The 21,893-nt window shown below is 50.4% G+C and overlaps 1 protein-coding gene across 8 annotated transcripts in view; it reads right to left on the reverse strand.

Moving 5' to 3' along the window:
• LOC309871859 (intraflagellar transport protein 172 homolog) overlaps positions 1–21,893 on the reverse strand; it is a 50,831-nt gene that overhangs the window by 7,207 nt on the left and 21,731 nt on the right. For 4 of the 8 annotated variants that reach the window (XR_014315528.1, XR_014315529.1, XR_014315530.1 and 1 more), the window contains one exon: positions 807–1,095. The exons of the other annotated variants lie outside the window; for them this stretch is intronic. Coding sequence is in view for 1 of the 4 variants with exons in the window: in XM_082745296.1 (XP_082601422.1) it covers positions 1,072–1,095 (24 nt within the window). In the remaining 3 variants the exon portion in view is untranslated. Of the gene's footprint in view, positions 1–806; positions 1,096–21,893 lie in introns of those variants that run through there. 8 annotated transcript variants of the gene reach the window in all.

Consider the following 21,893-nt stretch of genomic DNA (forward strand, 5'->3'; position numbering starts at 1 on the left):
AAACTATAGGGTTGACCCCCAAAGCAAGGCCAACAGAGAAGGAATTCCTTGGCATGACCCCAAAGCCAATAAGTAAAACCACTGGATATACAGAGAGCGCTCCAAGGCCCTATCCTCAAGCACTAGAATTTGCGGAGGCGATCTCCGAGAAAAGACTGCAAAGGGAAGGATCAGAAGCACTGACTACAGAGTCATTACATCATGTCCCAGAATCTTCAGAGATGACACCAAGGCTAAGATATCCAGTTCCTGAATCTGTGGGTTCAACCTCTAAGCAGTGGCTTCAAAGGGAGGAATCTTTAGATTTGTCCCCAAGGCAGACAAGTCAAGCTACAGGACATGCAGAATCTGTAGAGCTCACATCTGACACACGGCAGCAAGGGGATGGACCAATGGGGCTGACACAATCACAGAATCAAAGTATGAAATATTCACAGATAGCTCCAGGACTACAGGGTCAAATTACAGAGCTTATGAGGATTAGTCCAAAGCTGCTCCATCAAGTCACAGGATGTACAAAGACACAGCTTCAAGCTGCTCAATCAATAGGAATAACCTCAAGAAGCCCCCCAAAAGTTGTTGAATATGTGAAAGTGTCTCCTGGGCCACCACTTCATGCTGTAAAGTCTGTACCATTAACACCAGGGGGAACCTCTCAAATGGTAGACTATGTTGAACTGACTCCAAAAGTACAAGATGTGAGACCTTCTGAGTTTACCTCAGGGCTATGGTTGCAAAGTATAAAATCAAAGGAATTAACCACAGAGCCAACACACCAGATTTTGGATAGAATGAAGTTGACAGGCTTTCAAATTGTAAAGACTCTTTTAATCCCACGGCCACCACTTCAAATTGTAAAATCTGAGGAATTAGCACCACCACCAATTCCTCAGATTGTAGAACCAATAGGAGTCTCCTTAGGATCAGCTACTGAAGTAATGGATTGTTTGGATTTCTTCCCAAGGCCACATCTTCAAGAAATGGTAGAACTAATGGTGAGGCCAAATATCGAAGAGAAATCGTCAGAATCACTCTCACAGCCAGCATTTTCTTTGGAGGAATCGACAGTGTTCACTCATGAACAAGGGCTTCAGGCTGTGAAAGGAATGGGGGTAAAAATAGGGCCTCCTCAAATCATGGAATGTGAGGATTTGAATCTAGTACAGATATATCAGAATAGGGAATCTGAGGATTTTATGTCAAGAGAGGAGTTACAAATAGGGAATTATTTCTCTAGATTTCTACAGAACTCTTCAAACTCGCTCATCTCAAGCTCTGTCGAAGCATCTGAATTAGGAAGCCTTTGTGATCTGGAGATGCCAGAAGTGTCAAGGGCCTTGGATATAAATAACTTTGGGACAGATATTTTGCAGTCTGAAGAATACTTTATAGACCCTACTATGATACAAACTTCAACCTTTCCCTTGTCCCTTCACAATCAACCCTCTGATGAGATAGGTCACATTGTAGAAATGCCACATTTTGAGATCCCAGGAGTGGGTGTCGTATCTAAGAGGACTGATAAGAAGCAGGTGGAGAAGCTAGAGAATTCACTCCAGCGCCTATCCCAACATCCACTGCAAAGCTGGAGATCACCATCTAGGAGCTTCCAGTCAGGATCAGGAACTCAAAGAGGCCTGAACGGGTCTGTCTTGAGCAGACAACAGAATGTCTGGGAGAATCACTCCTGGAGACAGCGATTACCCAGAAAATACCTCTCCAAGATGCTAGTGTTAGGGAATGTCTTGGGAACCACCATGGAAAGGAACCTTTGTTCTCAAACATCTTTACCGGAAAGAGCCACTGCAGATATCTGTCAATCTATTCAGAATTTATTTGGGGTTCCTGCGGAACTGATGGAACTTTCCAAGAGCCTACTAGAGAAGAGTCGAAGTAGTATTTCTCAGACTTCAGTGCCCGAAAACTACATTCAGAGACACACTTCCTATCATGGTCACGAACAAAGAAGAGCCTTAAGGATGTGGACACGTAGCTCCATGTCCTCCATAATACAGCAACACTCTGGGGCCTCCTGTCCCAGTAAATTTAGAGTCTTCCTTCAATATACTTTTTACTAGGAAAGATTCTGTTCCAATGGAAGAGAGTAAGACCTCACAGAGTTCACAGACAAGGATTTTTGAGCCCCAACACTGTCTCAAGCCAAGTTATCTTCCCCAGGCCAAGAATGACTTGTCAGAACAGTTCCAGTTGCTACAAGATCTGCGGCTAAAAATAGTAGCAAAACTGTTAAGGAGTCAGATACCCCCCGATGTACCTCCACCTCTAACTTCAGGTGTGGTTTTAAAATACCCTTTCTGCCTACAGTGTGGCCTATGTGCAGGACTTAATTGCCATCATCAATTACAGGGCACTTTGGGGTCTTACCTTCTTATCTACCCACAGCTCCACCTTGTAAGTACTCCCGAAAACCATGGAGAGATTAAGGTGAGTTTTGGCTTTAGGTTGCAAACTAGGAAAAGATCCCAAGTCCCAAAGTACCACAGAAGAGACAGATCCATCACACCAAGGAGTTCTATATCACTACCACTAAGGAAAGCTAAAGCCTATACTCGAGCTTCCAAGAGTCCTACTTCTACAATGGATTTCCGGTCTGTATCTTCCCAGTCTCCTGCTCCTGTACAAGTCCACATCAGGCAAAGACAGTCTAGAAGCCCTGCCCTAGCAGGAAAGACGATAATTGGAGGGCCAGGGCACTATGAGTTTACTCCAGTTCACTCTCTATGAGAGAGTGACTCTGAAACCGATCAGGATGAAACATGGGCTAAAAGGAGAACCAAAAAGACCTGTAGTTCAATATACCCAAAGAAAAGAATCACTACGGGAGGCAGAACACAAAACACAAAGTTCTACAGAAATGGTAGAACCACAATACGGAGTTCTTCTCGGGATTTACCAGACCAGTTAAGAAGGAAGAGGCATGGAGCATCTCAGACAACTACTGCCTCTTCAAAAAGACAACCTAAGAAATCCTCCAAACCCAAATTCATTCAACGGCTTTTTCAAGGTCTAAAACAAGCATTCCAGAGAGCACACAGAACTATGGCTTTTGCTGGACAGAAGCCTGAGGACACGTCAAGGCCAGACCATTTGTGTTCAAGCAAAAACCACCATCCAAAACGAAAAGCCAGAGATTATTCCTCATCAAGAGATATCAAAAGAGATAGGATGTCAGTAGGTAAGCTAAAGCGAAAAGACATAACCACTAAGCAGGAGAAGATGTTATGGGAAGAAATAGAGCAATTCACATCAGCTCATCAACCAACAAGAGGTAGCTCTTTCCAACGTAGACATACCCAACGACCCAAGACCATAGTTTCCCAAAGAAGTGCTATTTTCAAAACCACTTCAGTTGGACAGGCTGTGGTCATTGTTCAAAACGACAACAGCAGCAAAGGTAACAAAAAGTCTTCCAGATGTGAAATCTCTAGCCAGGAGTCCAAGAGCTCCAAAACAGGAACCAGAGTTCAGGCCAGAGGGAGAAATCTACACGGTTCCCTTAAGAGAACCTCACACAGTCACCTTACAGAGAAACTCACACCCACGAAGCAAAACCACCATAGCGTCGTAAGGGAGAGAACCCCATGTAATTCCGCAGAAAGGAGCTATCGCAGTCCCTCTGAGAAGCGCCATTGAAGTCGTCCTTGGAGGAGACATCACAGTTCCTCTGAAAGGAGCCCTCAGAATCCCTGTGAGAGGAGATGTCGCAGTCCTTGTGAGAGGAGATGTCGCAGTCTCTTTCAGAAAACACATCACAGTCCCTTAGAGGTGAGAGGATACAGCCGTTCTGAGAAAAGACAGCACAGGCCCGCTGAGAGGAGTGGTCACAGTTCCTCAGATAGAACTCACTGTAGTCCCTCTGAAAGACATGGACACAGTCCCTCTGAGAGGAACAGACACAGTCATTCTGAGCAGTGCCAACAGAACCACGTTGAAAGGGGCCAGTACAGTTGGTGTGGGAAAACCCATCTCCATGTCTTGGAGGTGAGAGGACACAGCCCTACTGAGGGAAGACAGCACAGGTCCTCTGAGAGGAGTGGTCACAGCCCCTCAGAGAGAACTCACTGTAGTCCCTCTGAAAGAAATGGACGTAGTCCCTCTGAGAGGAACAGACACAGTCATTATGCACAGAGCCAACAGAACCAGTCTGAAAGGGGCCAGTACAGTTCGTGTGGGAAAACCCATCACCATGTCTTGGAGGTGAGAGGACACTACCCTATTGAAAGAAGACAGCACAGGCCCTCTGAGAGGAGTGGTCGCAGTTCCTCAGAGAGAACTCACTGTAGTCCCTCTGAAAGACATGGACACAGTCCCTCTGCGAGGAACAGACACAGTCATTCTGAGCAGTGCCAACAGAACCAATTTGAAATGGGCCAGTACAGTTCGTGTGGGAAAACCCATTTCCGTGTCTTGGAGGTGAGAGGACACAGCCCTATTGAGAGAAGACAGCACAGGCCCTCTGAGAGGAGTGGTCGCAGTTCCTCAGAGAGAACTCACTGTAGTCCCTCTGAAAGAAATGGACGCAGTCCCTCTGAGAGGAACAGACACAGTCATTCTGCACAGAGCCAACAGAGCCAGTCTGAAAGGGGCCAGTACAGTTCGTGTGGGAAAACCAATCACCATGTCTTGGAGGTGAGAGGACACTACCCTATTGAAAGAAGACAGCACAGGCCCTCTGAGAGGAGTGGTCGCAGTTCCTCAGAGAGAACTCACTGTAGTCCCTCTGAAAGACATGGACACAGTCCCTCTGCGAGGAACAGACACAGTCATTCTGAGCAGTGCCAACAGAACCAATTTGAAATGGGCCAGTACAGTTCGTGTGGGAAAACCCATTTCCGTGTCTTGGAGGTGAGAGGACACAGCCCTATTGAGAGAAGACAGCACAGGCCCTCTTTGAGGAGTGGTCGCAGTTCCTCAGAGAGAACTCACTGTAGTCCCTCTGAAAGAAATGGACGCAGTCCCTCTGAGAGGAACAGACACAGTCATTCTGCACAGAGCCAACAGAACCAGTCTGAAAGGGGCCAGTACAGTTCGTGTGGGAAAACCCAAAACCATGTCTTGGAGGTGAGAGGACACTACCCTATTGAAAGAAGACAGCACAGGCCCTCTGAGAGGAGTGGTCGCAGTTCCTCAGAGAGAACTCACTGTAGTCCCTCTGAAAGACATGGACGCAGTCCCTCTGCGAGGAACAGACACAGTCATTCTGAGCAGTGCCAACAGAACCAATTTGAAATGGGCCAGTACAGTTCGTGTGGGAAAACCCATTTCCGTGTCTTGGAGGTGAGAGGACACAGCCCTATTGAGAGAAGACAGCACAGGCCCTCTTTGAGGAGTGGTCGCAGTTCCTCAGAGAGAACTCACTGTAGTCCCTCTGAAAGAAATGGACGCAGTCCCTCTGAGAGGAGCAGACACAGTCATTCTGAGAAGAGCCAACAGAACCAGTCTGAAAGGGGCCAGTACAGTTCATGTGGGAAAACCCATGTCAGTCCCTTGGAAGTGAGAGGACACATCCCTATTCAGAGAAGACAGCACAGGCCCTCTGAGAGGAGTGGTCGCAGTTCCTCAGAGAGAACTCACTGTAGTCCCTCTGAAAGAAATGGACGCAGTCCCTCTGAGAGGAGCAGACACAGTCATTCTGCACAGAGCCAACAGAACCAGTCTGAAAGGGGCCAGTACAGTTCGTGTGGGAAAACCCATGTCAGTCCCTTGGAAGTGAGAGGACACATCCCTATTCAGAGAAGACAGCACAGGCCCTCTGAGAGGAGTGGTCGCAGTTCCTCAGAGAGAACTCACTGTAGTCCCTCTGAAAGAAATGGACGCAGTCCCTCTGAGAGGAACAGACACAGTCATTCTGCACAGAGCCAACAGAACCAATTTGAAAGGGGCCAGTACAGTTCGTGTGGGAAAACCCATCACCATGTCTTGGAGGTGAGAGGACACTACCCTATTGAAAGAAGACAGCACAGGCCCTCTGAGAGGAGTGGTCGCAGTTCCTCAGAGAGAACTCACTGTAGTCCCTCTGAAAGAAATGGACGCAGTCCCTCTGAGAGGAACAGACACAGTCATCTGCACAGAGCCAACAGAACCAATTTGAAAGGGGCCAGTACAGTTCGTGTGGGAAAACCCATCACCATGTCTTGGAGGTGAGAGGACACTACCCTATTGAAAGAAGACAGCACAGGCCCTCTGAGAGGAGTGGTCGCAGTTCCTCAGAGAGAACTCACTGTAGTCCCTCTGAAAGACATGGACACAGTCCCTCTTCGAGGAACAGACACAGTCATTCTGAGCAGTGCCAACAGAACCAATTTGAAATGGGCCAGTACAGTTCGTGTGGGAAAACCCATTTCCGTGTCTTGGAGGTGAGAGGACACAGCCCTATTGAGAGAAGACAGCACAGGCCCTCTGAGAGGAGTGGTCGCAGTTCCTCAGAGAGAACTCACTGTAGTCCCTCTGAAAGAAATGGACGCAGTCCCTCTGAGAGGAACAGACACAGTCATTCTGCACAGAGCCAACAGAACCAGTCTGAAAGGGGCCAGTACAGTTCGTGTGGGAAAACCCATCACCATGTCTTGGAGGTGAGAGGACACTACCCTATTGAAAGAAGACAGCACAGGCCCTCTTTGAGGAGTGGTCGCAGTTCCTCAGAACTCACTGTAGTCCCTCTGAAAGACATGGACACAGTCCCTCTGCGAGGAACAGACACAGTCATTCTGAGCAGTGCCAACAGAACCAATTTGAAATGGGCCAGTACAGTTCATGTGGGAAAACCCATTTCCGTGTCTTGGAGGTGAGAGGACACAGCCCTATTGAGAGAAGACAGCACAGGCCCTCTTTGAGGAGTGGTCGCAGTTCCTCAGAGAGAACTCACTATAGTCCCTCTGAAAGAAATGGACGCAGTCCCTCTGAGAGGAGCAGACACAGTCATTCTGAGAAGAGCCAACAGAACCAGTCTGAAAGGGGCCAGTACAGTTCGTGTGGGAAAACCCATGTCAGTCCCTTGGAAGTGGGAGGACACATCCCTATTCAGAGAAGACAGCACAGGCCCTCTGAGAGGAGTGGTCGCAGTTCCTCAGAGAGAACTCACTGTAGTCCCTCTGAAAGAAATGGACGCAGTCCCTCTGAGAGGAGCAGACACAGTCATTCTGAGAAGAGCCAACAGAACCAGTCTGAAAGGGGCCAGTACAGTTCGTGTGGGAAAACCCATGTCAGTCCCTTGGAAGTGAGAGGACACATCCCTATTCAGAGAAGACAGCACAGGCCCTCTGAGAGGAGTGGTCGCAGTTCCTCAGAGAGAACTCACTGTAGTCCCTCTGAAAGAAATGGACGCAGTCCCTCTGAGAGGAACAGACACAGTCATTCTGCACAGAGCCAACAGAACCAGTCTGAAAGGGGCCAGTACAGTTCGTGTGGGAAAACCCATCACCATGTCTTGGAGGTGAGAGGACACTACCCTATTGAAAGAAGACAGCACAGGCCCTCTGAGAGGAGTGGTCGCAGTTCCTCAGAGAGAACTCACTGTAGTCCCTCTGAAAGACATGGACACAGTCCCTCTGCGAGGAACAGACACAGTCATTCTGAGCAGTGCCAACAGAACCAATTTGAAATGGGCTAGTACAGTTCGTGTGGGAAAACCCATTTCCGTGTCTTGGAGGTGAGAGGACACAGCCCTATTGAGAGAAGACAGCACAGGCCCTCTTTGAGGAGTGGTCGCAGTTCCTCAGAGAGAACTCACTGTAGTCCCTCTGAAAGAAATGGACGCAGTCCCTCTGAGAGGAGCAGACACAGTCATTCTGAGAAGAGCCAACAGAACCAGTCTGAAAGGGGCCAGTACAGTTCGTGTGGGAAAACCCATGTCAGTCCCTTGGAAGTGAGAGGACACATCCCTATTCAGAGAAGACAGCACAGGCCCTCTGAGAGGAGTGGTCGCAGTTCCTCAGAGAGAACTCACTGTAGTCCCTCTGAAAGAAATGGACGCAGTCCCTCTGAGAGGAGCAGACACAGTCATTCTGAGAAGAGCCAACAGAACCAGTCTGAAAGGGGCCAGTACAGTTCGTGTGGGAAAACCCATGTCAGTCCCTTGGAAGTGAGAGGACACATCCCTATTCAGAGAAGACAGCACAGGCCCTCTGAGAGGAGTGGTCGCAGTTCCTCAGAGAGAACTCACTGTAGTCCCTCTGAAAGAAATGGACGCAGTCCCTCTGAGAGGAGCAGACACAGTCATTCTGCACAGAGCCAACAGAACCAGTCTGAAAGGGGCCAGTACAGTTCGTGTGGGAAAACCCATCACCATGTCTTGGAGGTGAGAGGACACTACCCTATTGAAAGAAGACAGCACAGGCCCTCTTTGAGGAGTGGTCGCAGTTCCTCAGAACTCACTGTAGTCCCTCTGAAAGACATGGACACAGTCCCTCTGCGAGGAACAGACACAGTCATTCTGAGCAGTGCCAACAGAACCAATTTGAAATGGGCCAGTACAGTTCATGTGGGAAAGCCCATTTCCGTGTCTTGGAGGTGAGAGGACACAGCCCTATTGAGAGAAGACAGCACAGGCCCTCTTTGAGGAGTGGTCGCAGTTCCTCAGAGAGAACTCACTATAGTCCCTCTGAAAGAAATGGACGCAGTCCCTCTGAGAGGAGCAGACACAGTCATTCTGAGAAGAGCCAACAGAACCAGTCTGAAAGGGGCCAGTACAGTTCGTGTGGGAAAACCCATGTCAGTCCCTTGGAAGTGGGAGGACACATCCCTATTCAGAGAAGACAGCACAGGCCCTCTGAGAGGAGTGGTCGCAGTTCCTCAGAGAGAACTCACTGTAGTCCCTCTGAAAGAAATGGACGCAGTCCCTCTGAGAGGAGCAGACACAGTCATTCTGAGAAGAGCCAACAGAACCAGTCTGAAAGGGGCCAGTACAGTTCGTGTGGGAAAACCCATGTCAGTCCCTTGGAAGTGAGAGGACACATCCCTATTCAGAGAAGACAGCACAGGCCCTCTGAGAGGAGTGGTCGCAGTTCCTCAGAGAGAACTCACTGTAGTCCCTCTGAAAGAAATGGACGCAGTCCCTCTGAGAGGAACAGACACAGTCATTCTGCACAGAGCCAACAGAACCAGTCTGAAAGGGGCCAGTACAGTTCGTGTGGGAAAACCCATCACCATGTCTTGGAGGTGAGAGGACACTACCCTATTGAAAGAAGACAGCACAGGCCCTCTGAGAGGAGTGGTCGCAGTTCCTCAGAGAGAACTCACTGTAGTCCCTCTGAAAGACATGGACACAGTCCCTCTGCGAGGAACAGACACAGTCATTCTGAGCAGTGCCAACAGAACCAATTTGAAATGGGCTAGTACAGTTCGTGTGGGAAAACCCATTTCCGTGTCTTGGAGGTGAGAGGACACAGCCCTATTGAGAGAAGACAGCACAGGCCCTCTTTGAGGAGTGGTCGCAGTTCCTCAGAGAGAACTCACTGTAGTCCCTCTGAAAGAAATGGACGCAGTCCCTCTGAGAGGAGCAGACACAGTCATTCTGAGAAGAGCCAACAGAACCAGTCTGAAAGGGGCCAGTACAGTTCGTGTGGGAAAACCCATGTCAGTCCCTTGGAAGTGAGAGGACACATCCCTATTCAGAGAAGACAGCACAGGCCCTCTGAGAGGAGTGGTCGCAGTTCCTCGGAGAGAACTCACTGTAGTCCCTCTGAAAGAAATGGACGCAGTCCCTCTGAGAGGAGCAGACACAGTCATTCTGAGAAGAGCCAACAGAACCAGTCTGAAAGGGGCCAGTACAGTTCGTGTGGGAAAACCCATGTCAGTCCCTTGGAAGTGAGAGGACACATCCCTATTCAGAGAAGACAGCACAGGCCCTCTGAGAGGAGTGGTCGCAGTTCCTCAGAGAGAACTCACTGTAGTCCTTCTGAAAGAAATGGACGCAGTCCCTCTGAGAGGAACAGACACAGTCATTCTGAGAAGAGCCAACAGAACCAGTCTGAAAGGGGCCAGTACAGTTCGTGTGGGAAAACCCATCACCATGTCTTGGAGGTGAGAGGACACTACCCTATTGAAAGAAGACAGCACAGGCCCTCTGAGAGGAGTGGTCGCAGTTCCTCAGAGAGAACTCACTGTAGTCCCTCTGAAAGACATGGACACAGTCCCTCTGCGAGGAACAGACACAGTCATTCTGAGCAGTGCCAACAGAACCAATTTGAAATGGGCCAGTACAGTTCGTGTGGGAAAACCCATTTCCGTGTCTTGGAGGTGAGAGGACACAGCCCTATTGAGAGAAGACAGCACAGGCCCTCTGAGAGGAGTGGTCGCAGTTCCTCAGAGAGAACTCACTGTAGTCCCTCTGAAAGAAATGGACGCAGTCCCTCTGAGAGGAACAGACACAGTCATTCTGCACAGAGCCAACAGAGCCAGTCTGAAAGGGGCCAGTACAGTTCGTGTGGGAAAACCCATCACCATGTCTTGGAGGTGAGAGGACACTACCCTATTGAAAGAAGACAGCACAGGCCCTCTGAGAGGAGTGGTCGCAGTTCCTCAGAGAGAACTCACTGTAGTCCCTCTGAAAGACATGGACACAGTCCCTCTGCGAGGAACAGACACAGTCATTCTGAGCAGTGCCAACAGAACCAATTTGAAATGGGCCAGTACAGTTCGTGTGGGAAAACCCATTTCCGTGTCTTGGAGGTGAGAGGACACAGCCCTATTGAGAGAAGACAGCACAGGCCCTCTTTGAGGAGTGGTCGCAGTTCCTCAGAGAGAACTCACTGTAGTCCCTCTGAAAGAAATGGACGCAGTCCCTCTGAGAGGAACAGACACAGTCATTCTGCACAGAGCCAACAGAACCAGTCTGAAAGGGGCCAGTACAGTTCGTGTGGGAAAACCCAAAACCATGTCTTGGAGGTGAGAGGACACTACCCTATTAAAGAAGACAGCACAGGCCCTCTGAGAGGAGTGGTCGCAGTTCCTCAGAGAGAACTCACTGTAGTCCCTCTGAAAGACATGGACGCAGTCCCTCTGCGAGGAACAGACACAGTCATTCTGAGCAGTGCCAACAGAACCAATTTGAAATGGGCCAGTACAGTTCGTGTGGGAAAACCAATTTCCGTGGCTTGGAGGTGAGAGGACACAGCCCTATTGAGAGAAGACAGCACAGGCCCTCTTTGAGGAGTGGTCGCAGTTCCTCAGAGAGAACTCACTGTAGTCCCTCTGAAAGAAATGGACGCAGTCCCTCTGAGAGGAGCAGACACAGTCATTCTGAGAAGAGCCAACAGAACCAGTCTGAAAGGGGCCAGTACAGTTCGTGTGGGAAAACCCATCACCATGTCTTGGAGGTGAGAGGACACTACCCTATTGAAAGAAGACAGCACAGGCCCTCTGAGAGGAGTGGTCGCAGTTCCTCAGAGAGAACTCACTGTAGTCCCTCTGAAAGACATGGACACAGTCCCTCTGCGAGGAACAGACACAGTCATTCTGAGCAGTGCCAACAGAACCAATTTGAAATGGGCCAGTACAGTTCGTGTGGGAAAACCCATTTCCGTGTCTTGGAGGTGAGAGGACACAGCCCTATTGAGAGAAGACAGCACAGGCCCTCTGAGAGGAGTGGTCGCAGTTCCTCAGAGAGAACTCACTGTAGTCCCTCTGAAAGAAATGGACGCAGTCCCTCTGAGAGGAACAGACACAGTCATTCTGCACAGAGCCAACAGAACCAGTCTGAAAGGGGCCAGTACAGTTCGTGTGGGAAAACCCATCACCATGTCTTGGAGGTGAGAGGACACTACCCTATTGAAAGAAGACAGCACAGGCCCTCTGAGAGGAGTGGTCGCAGTTCCTCAGAGAGAACTCACTGTAGTCCCTCTGAAAGACATGGACACAGTCCCTCTGCGAGGAACAGACACAGTCATTCTGAGCAGTGCCAACAGAACCAATTTGAAATGGGCCAGTACAGTTCGTGTGGGAAAACCCATTTCCGTGTCTTGGAGGTGAGAGGACACAGCCCTATTGAGAGAAGACAGCACAGGCCCTCTTTGAGGAGTGGTCGCAGTTCCTCAGAGAGAACTCACTGTAGTCCCTCTGAAAGAAATGGACGCAGTCCCTCTGAGAGGAGCAGACACAGTCATTCTGCACAGAGCCAACAGAACCAGTCTGAAAGGGGCCAGTACAGTTCGTGTGGGAAAACCCATGTCAGTCCCTTGGAAGTGAGAGGACACATCCCTATTCAGAGAAGACAGCACAGGCCCTCTGAGAGGAGTGGTCGCAGTTCCTCAGAGAGAACTCACTGTAGTCCCTCTGAAAGAAATGGACGCAGTCCCTCTGAGAGGAGCAGACACAGTCATTCTGAGAAGAGCCAACAGAACCAGTCTGAAAGGGGCCAGTACAGTTCGTGTGGGAAAACCCATCACCATGTCTTGGAGGTGAGAGGACACTACCCTATTGAAAGAAGACAGCACAGGCCCTCTGAGAGGAGTGGTCACAGTTCCTCAGAGAGAACTCACTGTAGTCCCTCTGAAAGACATGGACACAGTCCCTCTGCGAGGAACAGACACAGTCATTCTGAGCAGTGCCAACAGAACCAATTTGAAATGGGCCAGTACAGTTCGTGTGGGAAAACCCATTTCCGTGTCTTGGAGGTGAGAGGACACAGCCCTATTGAGAGAAGACAGCACAGGCCCTCTGAGAGGAGTGGTCGCAGTTCCTCAGAGAGAACTCACTGTAGTCCCTCTGAAAGAAATGGACGCAGTCCCTCTGAGAGGAGCAGACACAGTCATTCTGAGAAGAGCCAACAGAACCAGTCTGAAAGGGGCCAGTACAGTTCGTGTGGGAAAACCCATGTCAGTCCCTTGGAAGTGAGAGGACACATCCCTATTCAGAGAAGACAGCACAGGCCCTCTGAGAGGAGTGGTCGCAGTTCCTCAGAGAGAACTCACTGTAGTCCCTCTGAAAGAAATGGACGCAGTCCCTCTGAGAGGAGCAGACACAGTCATTCTGAGAAGAGCCAACAGAACCAGTCTGAAAGGGGCCAGTACAGTTCGTGTGGGAAAACCCATGTCAGTCCCTTGGAAGTGAGAGGACACATCCCTATTCAGAGAAGACAGCACAGGCCCTCTGAGAGGAGTGGTCGCAGTTCCTCAGAGAGAACTCACTGTAGTCCCTCTGAAAGAAATGGACGCAGTCCCTCTGAGAGGAGCAGACACAGTCATTCTGAGAATAGCCAACAGAACCAGTCTGAAAGGGGCCAGTACAGTTCGTGTGGGAAAACCCATCACCATGTCTTGGAGGTGAGAGGACACTACCCTATTGAAAGAAGACAGCACAGGCCCTCTGAGAGGAGTGGTCACAGTTCCTCAGAGAGAACTCACTGTAGTCCCTCTGAAAGACATGGACACAGTCCCTCTGCGAGGAACAGACACAGTCATTCTGAGCAGTGCCAACAGAACCAATTTGAAATGGGCCAGTACAGTTCGTGTGGGAAAACCCATTTCCGTGTCTTGGAGGTGAGAGGACACAGCCCTATTGAGAGAAGACAGCACAGGCCCTCTGAGAGGAGTGGTCGCAGTTCCTCAGAGAGAACTCACTGTAGTCCCTCTGAAAGAAATGGACGCAGTCCCTCTGAGAGGAACAGACACAGTCATTCTGCACAGAGCCAACAGAACCAGTCTGAAAGGGGCCAGTACAGTTCGTGTGGGAAAACCCATCACCATGTCTTGGAGGTGAGAGGACACTACCCTATTTAAAGAAGACAGCACAGGCCCTCTGAGAGGAGTGGTCGCAGTTCCTCAGAGAGAACTCACTGTAGTCCCTCTGAAAGACATGGACACAGTCCCTCTGCGAGGAACAGACACAGTCATTCTGAGCAGTGCCAACAGAACCAATTTGAAATGGGACAGTACAGTTCGTGTGGGAAAACCCATTTCCGTGTCTTGGAGGTGAGAGGACACAGCCCTATTGAGAGAAGACAGCACAGGCCCTCTTTGAGGAGTGGTCGCAGTTCCTCAGAGAGAACTCACTGTAGTCCCTCTGAAAGAAATGGACGCAGTCCCTCTGAGAGGAGCAGACACAGTCATTCTGAGAAGAGCCAACAGAACCAGTCTGAAAGGGGCCAGTACAGTTCATGTGGGAAAACCCATGTCAGTCCCTTGGAAGTGAGAGGACACATCCCTATTCAGAGAAGACAGCACAGGCCCTCTGAGAGGAGTGGTCGCAGTTCCTCAGAGAGAACTCACTGTAGTCCCTCTGAAAGAAATGGACGCAGTCCCTCTGAGAGGAACAGACACAGTCATTCTGCACAGAGCCAACAGAACCAGTCTGAAAGGGGCCAGTACAGTTCGTGTGGGAAAACCCATGTCAGTCCCTTGGAAGTGAGAGGACACATCCCTATTCAGAGAAGACAGCACAGGCCCTCTGAGAGGAGTGGTCGCAGTTCCTCAGAGAGAACTCACTGTAGTCCCTCTGAAAGAAATGGACGCAGTCCCTCTGAGAGGAACAGACACAGTCATTCTGCACAGAGCCAACAGAACCAATTTGAAAGGGGCCAGTACAGTTCGTGTGGGAAAACCCATCACCATGTCTTGGAGGTGAGAGGACACTACCCTATTGAAAGAAGACAGCACAGGCCCTCTGAGAGGAGTGGTCGCAGTTCCTCAGAGAGAACTCACTGTAGTCCCTCTGAAAGAAATGGACGCAGTCCCTCTGAGAGGAACAGACACAGTCATCTGCACAGAGCCAACAGAACCAATTTGAAAGGGGCCAGTACAGTTCGTGTGGGAAAACCCATCACCATGTCTTGGAGGTGAGAGGACACTACCCTATTGAAAGAAGACAGCACAGGCCCTCTGAGAGGAGTGGTCGCAGTTCCTCAGAGAGAACTCACTGTAGTCCCTCTGAAAGACATGGACACAGTCCCTCTTCGAGGAACAGACACAGTCATTCTGAGCAGTGCCAACAGAACCAATTTGAAATGGGCCAGTACAGTTCGTGTGGGAAAACCCATTTCCGTGTCTTGGAGGTGAGAGGACACATCCCTATTCAGAGAAGACAGCACAGGCCCTCTGAGAGGAGTGGTCGCAGTTCCTCAGAGAGAACTCACTGTAGTCCCTCTGAAAGAAATGGACGCAGTCCCTCTGAGAGGAGCAGACACAGTCATTCTGAGAAGAGCCAACAGAACCAGTCTGAAAGGGGCCAGTACAGTTCGTGTGGGAAAACCCATGTCAGTCCCTTGGAAGTGAGAGGACACATCCCTATTGAGAGAAGACAGCACAGGCCCTCTGAGAGGAGTGGTCGCAGTTCCTCAGAGAGAACTCACTGTAGTCCCTCTGAAAGAAATGGACGCAGTCCCTCTGAGAGGAACAGACACAGTCATTCTGCACAGAGCCAACAGAACCAGTCTGAAAGGGGCCAGTACAGTTCGTGTGGGAAAACCCATGTCAGTCCCTTGGAAGTGAGAGGACACATCCCTATTCAGAGAAGACAGCACAGGCCCTCTGAGAGGAGTGGTCGCAGTTCCTCAGAGAGAACTCACTGTAGTCCCTCTGAACGAAATGGACGCAGTCCCTCTGAGAGGAACAGACACAGTCATTCTGCACAGAGCCAACAGAACCAGTCTGAAAGGGGCCAGTACAGTTCGTGTGGGAAAACCCATCACCATGTCTTGGAGGTGAGAGGACACTACCCTATTGAAAGAAGACAGCACAGGCCCTCTGAGAGGAGTGGTCGCAGTTCCTCAGAGAGAACTCACTGTAGTCCCTCTGAAAGACATGGACACAGTCCCTCTGCGAGGAACAGACACAGTCATTCTGAGCAGTGCCAACAGAACCAATTTGAAATGGGCTAGTACAGTTCGTGTGGGAAAACCCATTTCCGTGTCTTGGAGGTGAGAGGACACAGCCCTATTGAGAGAAGACAGCACAGGCCCTCTTTGAGGAGTGGTCGCAGTTCCTCAGAGAGAACTCACTGTAGTCCCTCTGAAAGAAATGGACGCAGTCCCTCTGAGAGGAACAGACACAGTCATTCTGAGAAGAGCCAACAGAACCAGTCTGAAAGGGGCCAGTACAGTTCGTGTGGGAAAACCCATGTCAGTCCCTTGGAAGTGAGAGGACACATCCCTATTCAGAGAAGACAGCACAGGCCCTCTGAGAGGAGTGGTCGCAGTTCCTCAGAGAGAACTCACTGTAGTCCCTCTGAAAGAAATGGACGCAGTCCCTCTGAGAGGAACAGACACAGTCATTCTGAGAAGAGCCAACAGAACCAGTCTGAAAGGGGCCAGTACAGTTCGTGTGGGAAAACCCATCACCATGTCTTGGAGGTGAGAGGACACTACCCTATTGAAAGAAGACAGCACAGGCCCTCTGAGAGGAGTGGTCGCAGTTCCTCAGAGAGAACTCACTGTAGTCCCTCTGAAAGACATGGACACAGTCCCTCTGCGAGGAACAGACACAGTCATTCTGAGCAGTGCCAACAGAACCAATTTGAAATGGGCCAGTACAGTTCGTGTGGGAAAACCCATTTCCGTGTCTTGGAGGTGAGAGGACACAGCCCTATTGAGAGAAGACAGCACAGGCCCTCTTTGAGGAGTGGTCGCAGTTCCTCAGAGAGAACTCACTGTAGTCCCTCTGAAAGAAATGGACGCAGTCCCTCTGAGAGGAGCAGACACAGTCATTCTGAGAAGAGCCAACAGAACCAGTCTGAAAGGGGCCAGTACAGTTCGTGTGGGAAAACCCATGTCAGTCCCTTGGAAGTGAGAGGACACATCCCTATTCAGAGAAGACAGCACAGGCCCTCTGAGAGGAGTGGTCGCAGTTCCTCAGAGAGAACTCACTGTAGTCCCTCTGAAAGAAATGGACGCAGTCCCTCTGAGAGGAACAGACACAGTCATTCTGAGAAGAGCCAACAGAACCAGTCTGAAAGGGGCCAGTACAGTTCGTGTGGGAAAACCCATCACCATGTCTTGGAGGTGAGAGGACACTACCCTATTGAAAGAAGACAGCACAGGCCCTCTGAGAGGAGTGGTCGCAGTTCCTCAGAGAGAACTCACTGTAGTCCCTCTGAAAGACATGGACACAGTCCCTCTGCGAGGAACAGACACAGTCATTCTGAGCAGTGCCAACAGAACCAATTTGAAATGGGCCAGTACAGTTCGTGTGGGAAAACCCATTTCCGTGTCTTGGAGGTGAGAGGACACAGCCCTATTGAGAGAAGACAGCACAGGCCCTCTGAGAGGAGTGGTCGCAGTTCCTCAGAGAGAACTCACTGTAGTCCCTCTGAAAGAAATGGACGCAGTCCCTCTGAGAGGAACAGACACAGTCATTCTGCACAGAGCCAACAGAACCAGTCTGAAAGGGGCCAGTACAGTTCGTGTGGGAAAACCCATCACCATGTCTTGGAGGTGAGAGGACACTACCCTATTGAAAGAAGACAGCACAGGCCCTCTGAGAGGAGTGGTCGCAGTTCCTCAGAGAGAACTCACTGTAGTCCCTCTGAAAGACATGGACACAGTCCCTCTGCGAGGAACAGACACAGTCATTCTGAGCAGTGCCAACAGAACCAATTTGAAATGGGACAGTACAGTTCGTGTGGGAAAACCCATTTCCGTGTCTTGGAGGTGAGAGGACACAGCCCTATTGAGAGAAGACAGCACAGGCCCTCTTTGAGGAGTGGTCGCAGTTCCTCAGAGAGAACTCACTGTAGTCCCTCTGAAAGAAATGGACGCAGTCCCTCTGAGAGGAGCAGACACAGTCATTCTGAGAAGAGCCAACAGAACCAGTCTGAAAGGGGCCAGTACAGTTCATGTGGGAAAACCCATGTCAGTCCCTTGGAAGTGAGAGGACACATCCCTATTCAGAGAAGACAGCACAGGCCCTCTGAGAGGAGTGGTCGCAGTTCCTCAGAGAGAACTCACTGTAGTCCCTCTGAAAGAAATGGACGCAGTCCCTCTGAGAGGAACAGACACAGTCATTCTGAGAAGAGCCAACAGAACCAGTCTGAAAGGGGCCAGTACAGTTCGTGTGGGAAAACCCATCACCATGTCTTGGAGGTGAGAGGACACTACCCTATTGAAAGAAGACAGCACAGGCCCTCTGAGAGGAGTGGTCGCAGTTCCTCAGAGAGAACTCACTGTAGTCCCTCTGAAAGACATGGACACAGTCCCTCTGCGAGGAACAGACACAGTCATTCTGAGCAGTGCCAACAGAACCAATTTGAAATGGGCCAGTACAGTTCGTGTGGGAAAACCCATTTCCGTGTCTTGGAGGTGAGAGGACACAGCCCTACTGAGGGAAGACAGCACAGGTCCTCTGAGAGGAGTGGTCACAGCCCCTCAGAGAGAACTCACTGTAGTCCCTCTGAAAGAAATGGACGTAGTCCCTCTGAGAGGAACAGACACAGTCATTATGCACAGAGCCAACAGAACCAGTCTGAAAGGGGCCAGTACAGTTCGTGTGGGAAAACCCATCACCATGTCTTGGAGGTGAGAGGACACTACCCTATTGAAAGAAGACAGCACAGGCCCTCTGAGAGGAGTGGTCGCAGTTCCTCAGAGAGAACTCACTGTAGTCCCTCTGAAAGACATGGACACAGTCCCTCTGCGAGGAACAGACACAGTCATTCTGAGCAGTGCCAACAGAACCAATTTGAAATGGGCCAGTACAGTTCGTGTGGGAAAACCCATTTCCGTGTCTTGGAGGTGAGAGGACACAGCCCTATTGAGAGAAGACAGCACAGGCCCTCTGAGAGGAGTGGTCGCAGTTCCTCAGAGAGAACTCACTGTAGTCCCTCTGAAAGAAATGGACGCAGTCCCTCTGAGAGGAACAGACACAGTCATTCTGCACAGAGCAAACAGAGCCAGTCTGAAAGGGGCCAGTACAGTTCGTGTGGGAAAACCAATCACCATGTCTTGGAGGTGAGAGGACACTACCCTATTGAAAGAAGACAGCACAGGCCCTCTGAGAGGAGTGGTCGCAGTTCCTCAGAGAGAACTCACTGTAGTCCCTCTGAAAGACATGGACACAGTCCCTCTGCGAGGAACAGACACAGTCATTCTGAGCAGTGCCAACAGAACCAATTTGAAATGGGCCAGTACAGTTCGTGTGGGAAAACCCATTTCCGTGTCTTGGAGGTGAGAGGACACAGCCCTATTGAGAGAAGACAGCACAGGCCCTCTTTGAGGAGTGGTCGCAGTTCCTCAGAGAGAACTCACTGTAGTCCCTCTGAAAGAAATGGACGCAGTCCCTCTGAGAGGAACAGACACAGTCATTCTGCACAGAGCCAACAGAACCAGTCTGAAAGGGGCCAGTACAGTTCGTGTGGGAAAACCCAAAACCATGTCTTGGAGGTGAGAGGACACTACCCTATTGAAAGAAGACAGCACAGGCCCTCTGAGAGGAGTGGTCGCAGTTCCTCAGAGAGAACTCACTGTAGTCCCTCTGAAAGACATGGACGCAGTCCCTCTGCGAGGAACAGACACAGTCATTCTGAGCAGTGCCAACAGAACCAATTTGAAATGGGCCAGTACAGTTCGTGTGGGAAAACCCATTTCCGTGTCTTGGAGGTGAGAGGACACAGCCCTATTGAGAGAAGACAGCACAGGCCCTCTTTGAGGAGTGGTCGCAGTTCCTCAGAGAGAACTCACTGTAGTCCCTCTGAAAGAAATGGACGCAGTCCCTCTGAGAGGAGCAGACACAGTCATTCTGAGAAGAGCCAACAGAACCAGTCTGAAAGGGGCCAGTACAGTTCATGTGGGAAAACCCATGTCAGTCCCTTGGAAGTGAGAGGACACATCCCTATTCAGAGAAGACAGCACAGGCCCTCTGAGAGGAGTGGTCGCAGTTCCTCAGAGAGAACTCACTGTAGTCCCTCTGAAAGAAATGGACGCAGTCCCTCTGAGAGGAGCAGACACAGTCATTCTGCACAGAGCCAACAGAACCAGTCTGAAAGGGGCCAGTACAGTTCGTGTGGGAAAACCCATGTCAGTCCCTTGGAAGTGAGAGGACACATCCCTATTCAGAGAAGACAGCACAGGCCCTCTGAGAGGAGTGGTCGCAGTTCCTCAGAGAGAACTCACTGTAGTCCCTCTGAAAGAAATGGACGCAGTCCCTCTGAGAGGAACAGACACAGTCATTCTGCACAGAGCCAACAGAACCAATTTGAAAGGGGCCAGTACAGTTCGTGTGGGAAAACCCATCACCATGTCTTGGAGGTGAGAGGACACTACCCTATTGAAAGAAGACAGCACAGGCCCTCTGAGAGGAGTGGTCGCAGTTCCTCAGAGAGAACTCACTGTAGTCCCTCTGAAAGAAATGGACGCAGTCCCTCTGAGAGGAACAGACACAGTCATCTGCACAGAGCCAACAGAACCAATTTGAAAGGGGCCAGTACAGTTCGTGTGGGAAAACCCATCACCATGTCTTGGAGGTGAGAGGACACTACCCTATTGAAAGAAGACAGCACAGGCCCTCTGAGAGGAGTGGTCGCAGTTCCTCAGAGAGAACTCACTGTAGTCCCTCTGAAAGACATGGACACAGTCCCTCTTCGAGGAACAGACACAGTCATTCTGAGCAGTGCCAACAGAACCAATTTGAAATGGGCCAGTACAGTTCGTGTGGGAAAACCCATTTCCGTGTCTTGGAGGTGAGAGGACACAGCCCTATTGAGAGAAGACAGCACAGGCCCTCTGAGAGGAGTGGTCGCAGTTCCTCAGAGAGAACTCACTGTAGTCCCTCTGAAAGAAATGGACGCAGTCCCTCTGAGAGGAACAGACACAGTCATTCTGCACAGAGCCAACAGAACCAGTCTGAAAGGGGCCAGTACAGTTCGTGTGGGAAAACCCATCACCATGTCTTGGAGGTGAGAGGACACTACCCTATTGAAAGAAGACAGCACAGGCCCTCTTTGAGGAGTGGTCGCAGTTCCTCAGAACTCACTGTAGTCCCTCTGAAAGACATGGACACAGTCCCTCTGCGAGGAACAGACACAGTCATTCTGAGCAGTGCCAACAGAACCAATTTGAAATGGGCCAGTACAGTTCATGTGGGAAAACCCATTTCCGTGTCTTGGAGGTGAGAGGACACAGCCCTATTGAGAGAAGACAGCACAGGCCCTCTTTGAGGAGTGGTCGCAGTTCCTCAGAGAGAACTCACTATAGTCCCTCTGAAAGAAATGGACGCAGTCCCTCTGAGAGGAGCAGACACAGTCATTCTGAGAAGAGCCAACAGAACCAGTCTGAAAGGGGCCAGTACAGTTCGTGTGGGAAAACCCATGTCAGTCCCTTGGAAGTGGGAGGACACATCCCTATTCAGAGAAGACAGCACAGGCCCTCTGAGAGGAGTGGTCGCAGTTCCTCAGAGAGAACTCACTGTAGTCCCTCTGAAAGAAATGGACGCAGTCCCTCTGAGAGGAGCAGACACAGTCATTCTGAGAAGAGCCAACAGAACCAGTCTGAAAGGGGCCAGTACAGTTCGTGTGGGAAAACCCATGTCAGTCCCTTGGAAGTGAGAGGACACATCCCTATTCAGAGAAGACAGCACAGGCCCTCTGAGAGGAGTGGTCGCAGTTCCTCAGAGAGAACTCACTGTAGTCCCTCTGAAAGAAATGGACGCAGTCCCTCTGAGAGGAACAGACACAGTCATTCTGCACAGAGCCAACAGAACCAGTCTGAAAGGGGCCAGTACAGTTCGTGTGGGAAAACCCATCACCATGTCTTGGAGGTGAGAGGACACTACCCTATTGAAAGAAGACAGCACAGGCCCTCTGAGAGGAGTGGTCGCAGTTCCTCAGAGAGAACTCACTGTAGTCCCTCTGAAAGACATGGACACAGTCCCTCTGCGAGGATCAGACACAGTCATTCTGAGCAGTGCCAACAGAACCAATTTGAAATGGGCTAGTACAGTTCGTGTGGGAAA

The sequence above is a fragment of the Mustela nivalis genome (genome assembly GCF_964662115.1).
Source record: "Mustela nivalis genome assembly, chromosome: 8".
Taxonomy (NCBI): Eukaryota; Metazoa; Chordata; class Mammalia; order Carnivora; family Mustelidae; genus Mustela; species Mustela nivalis.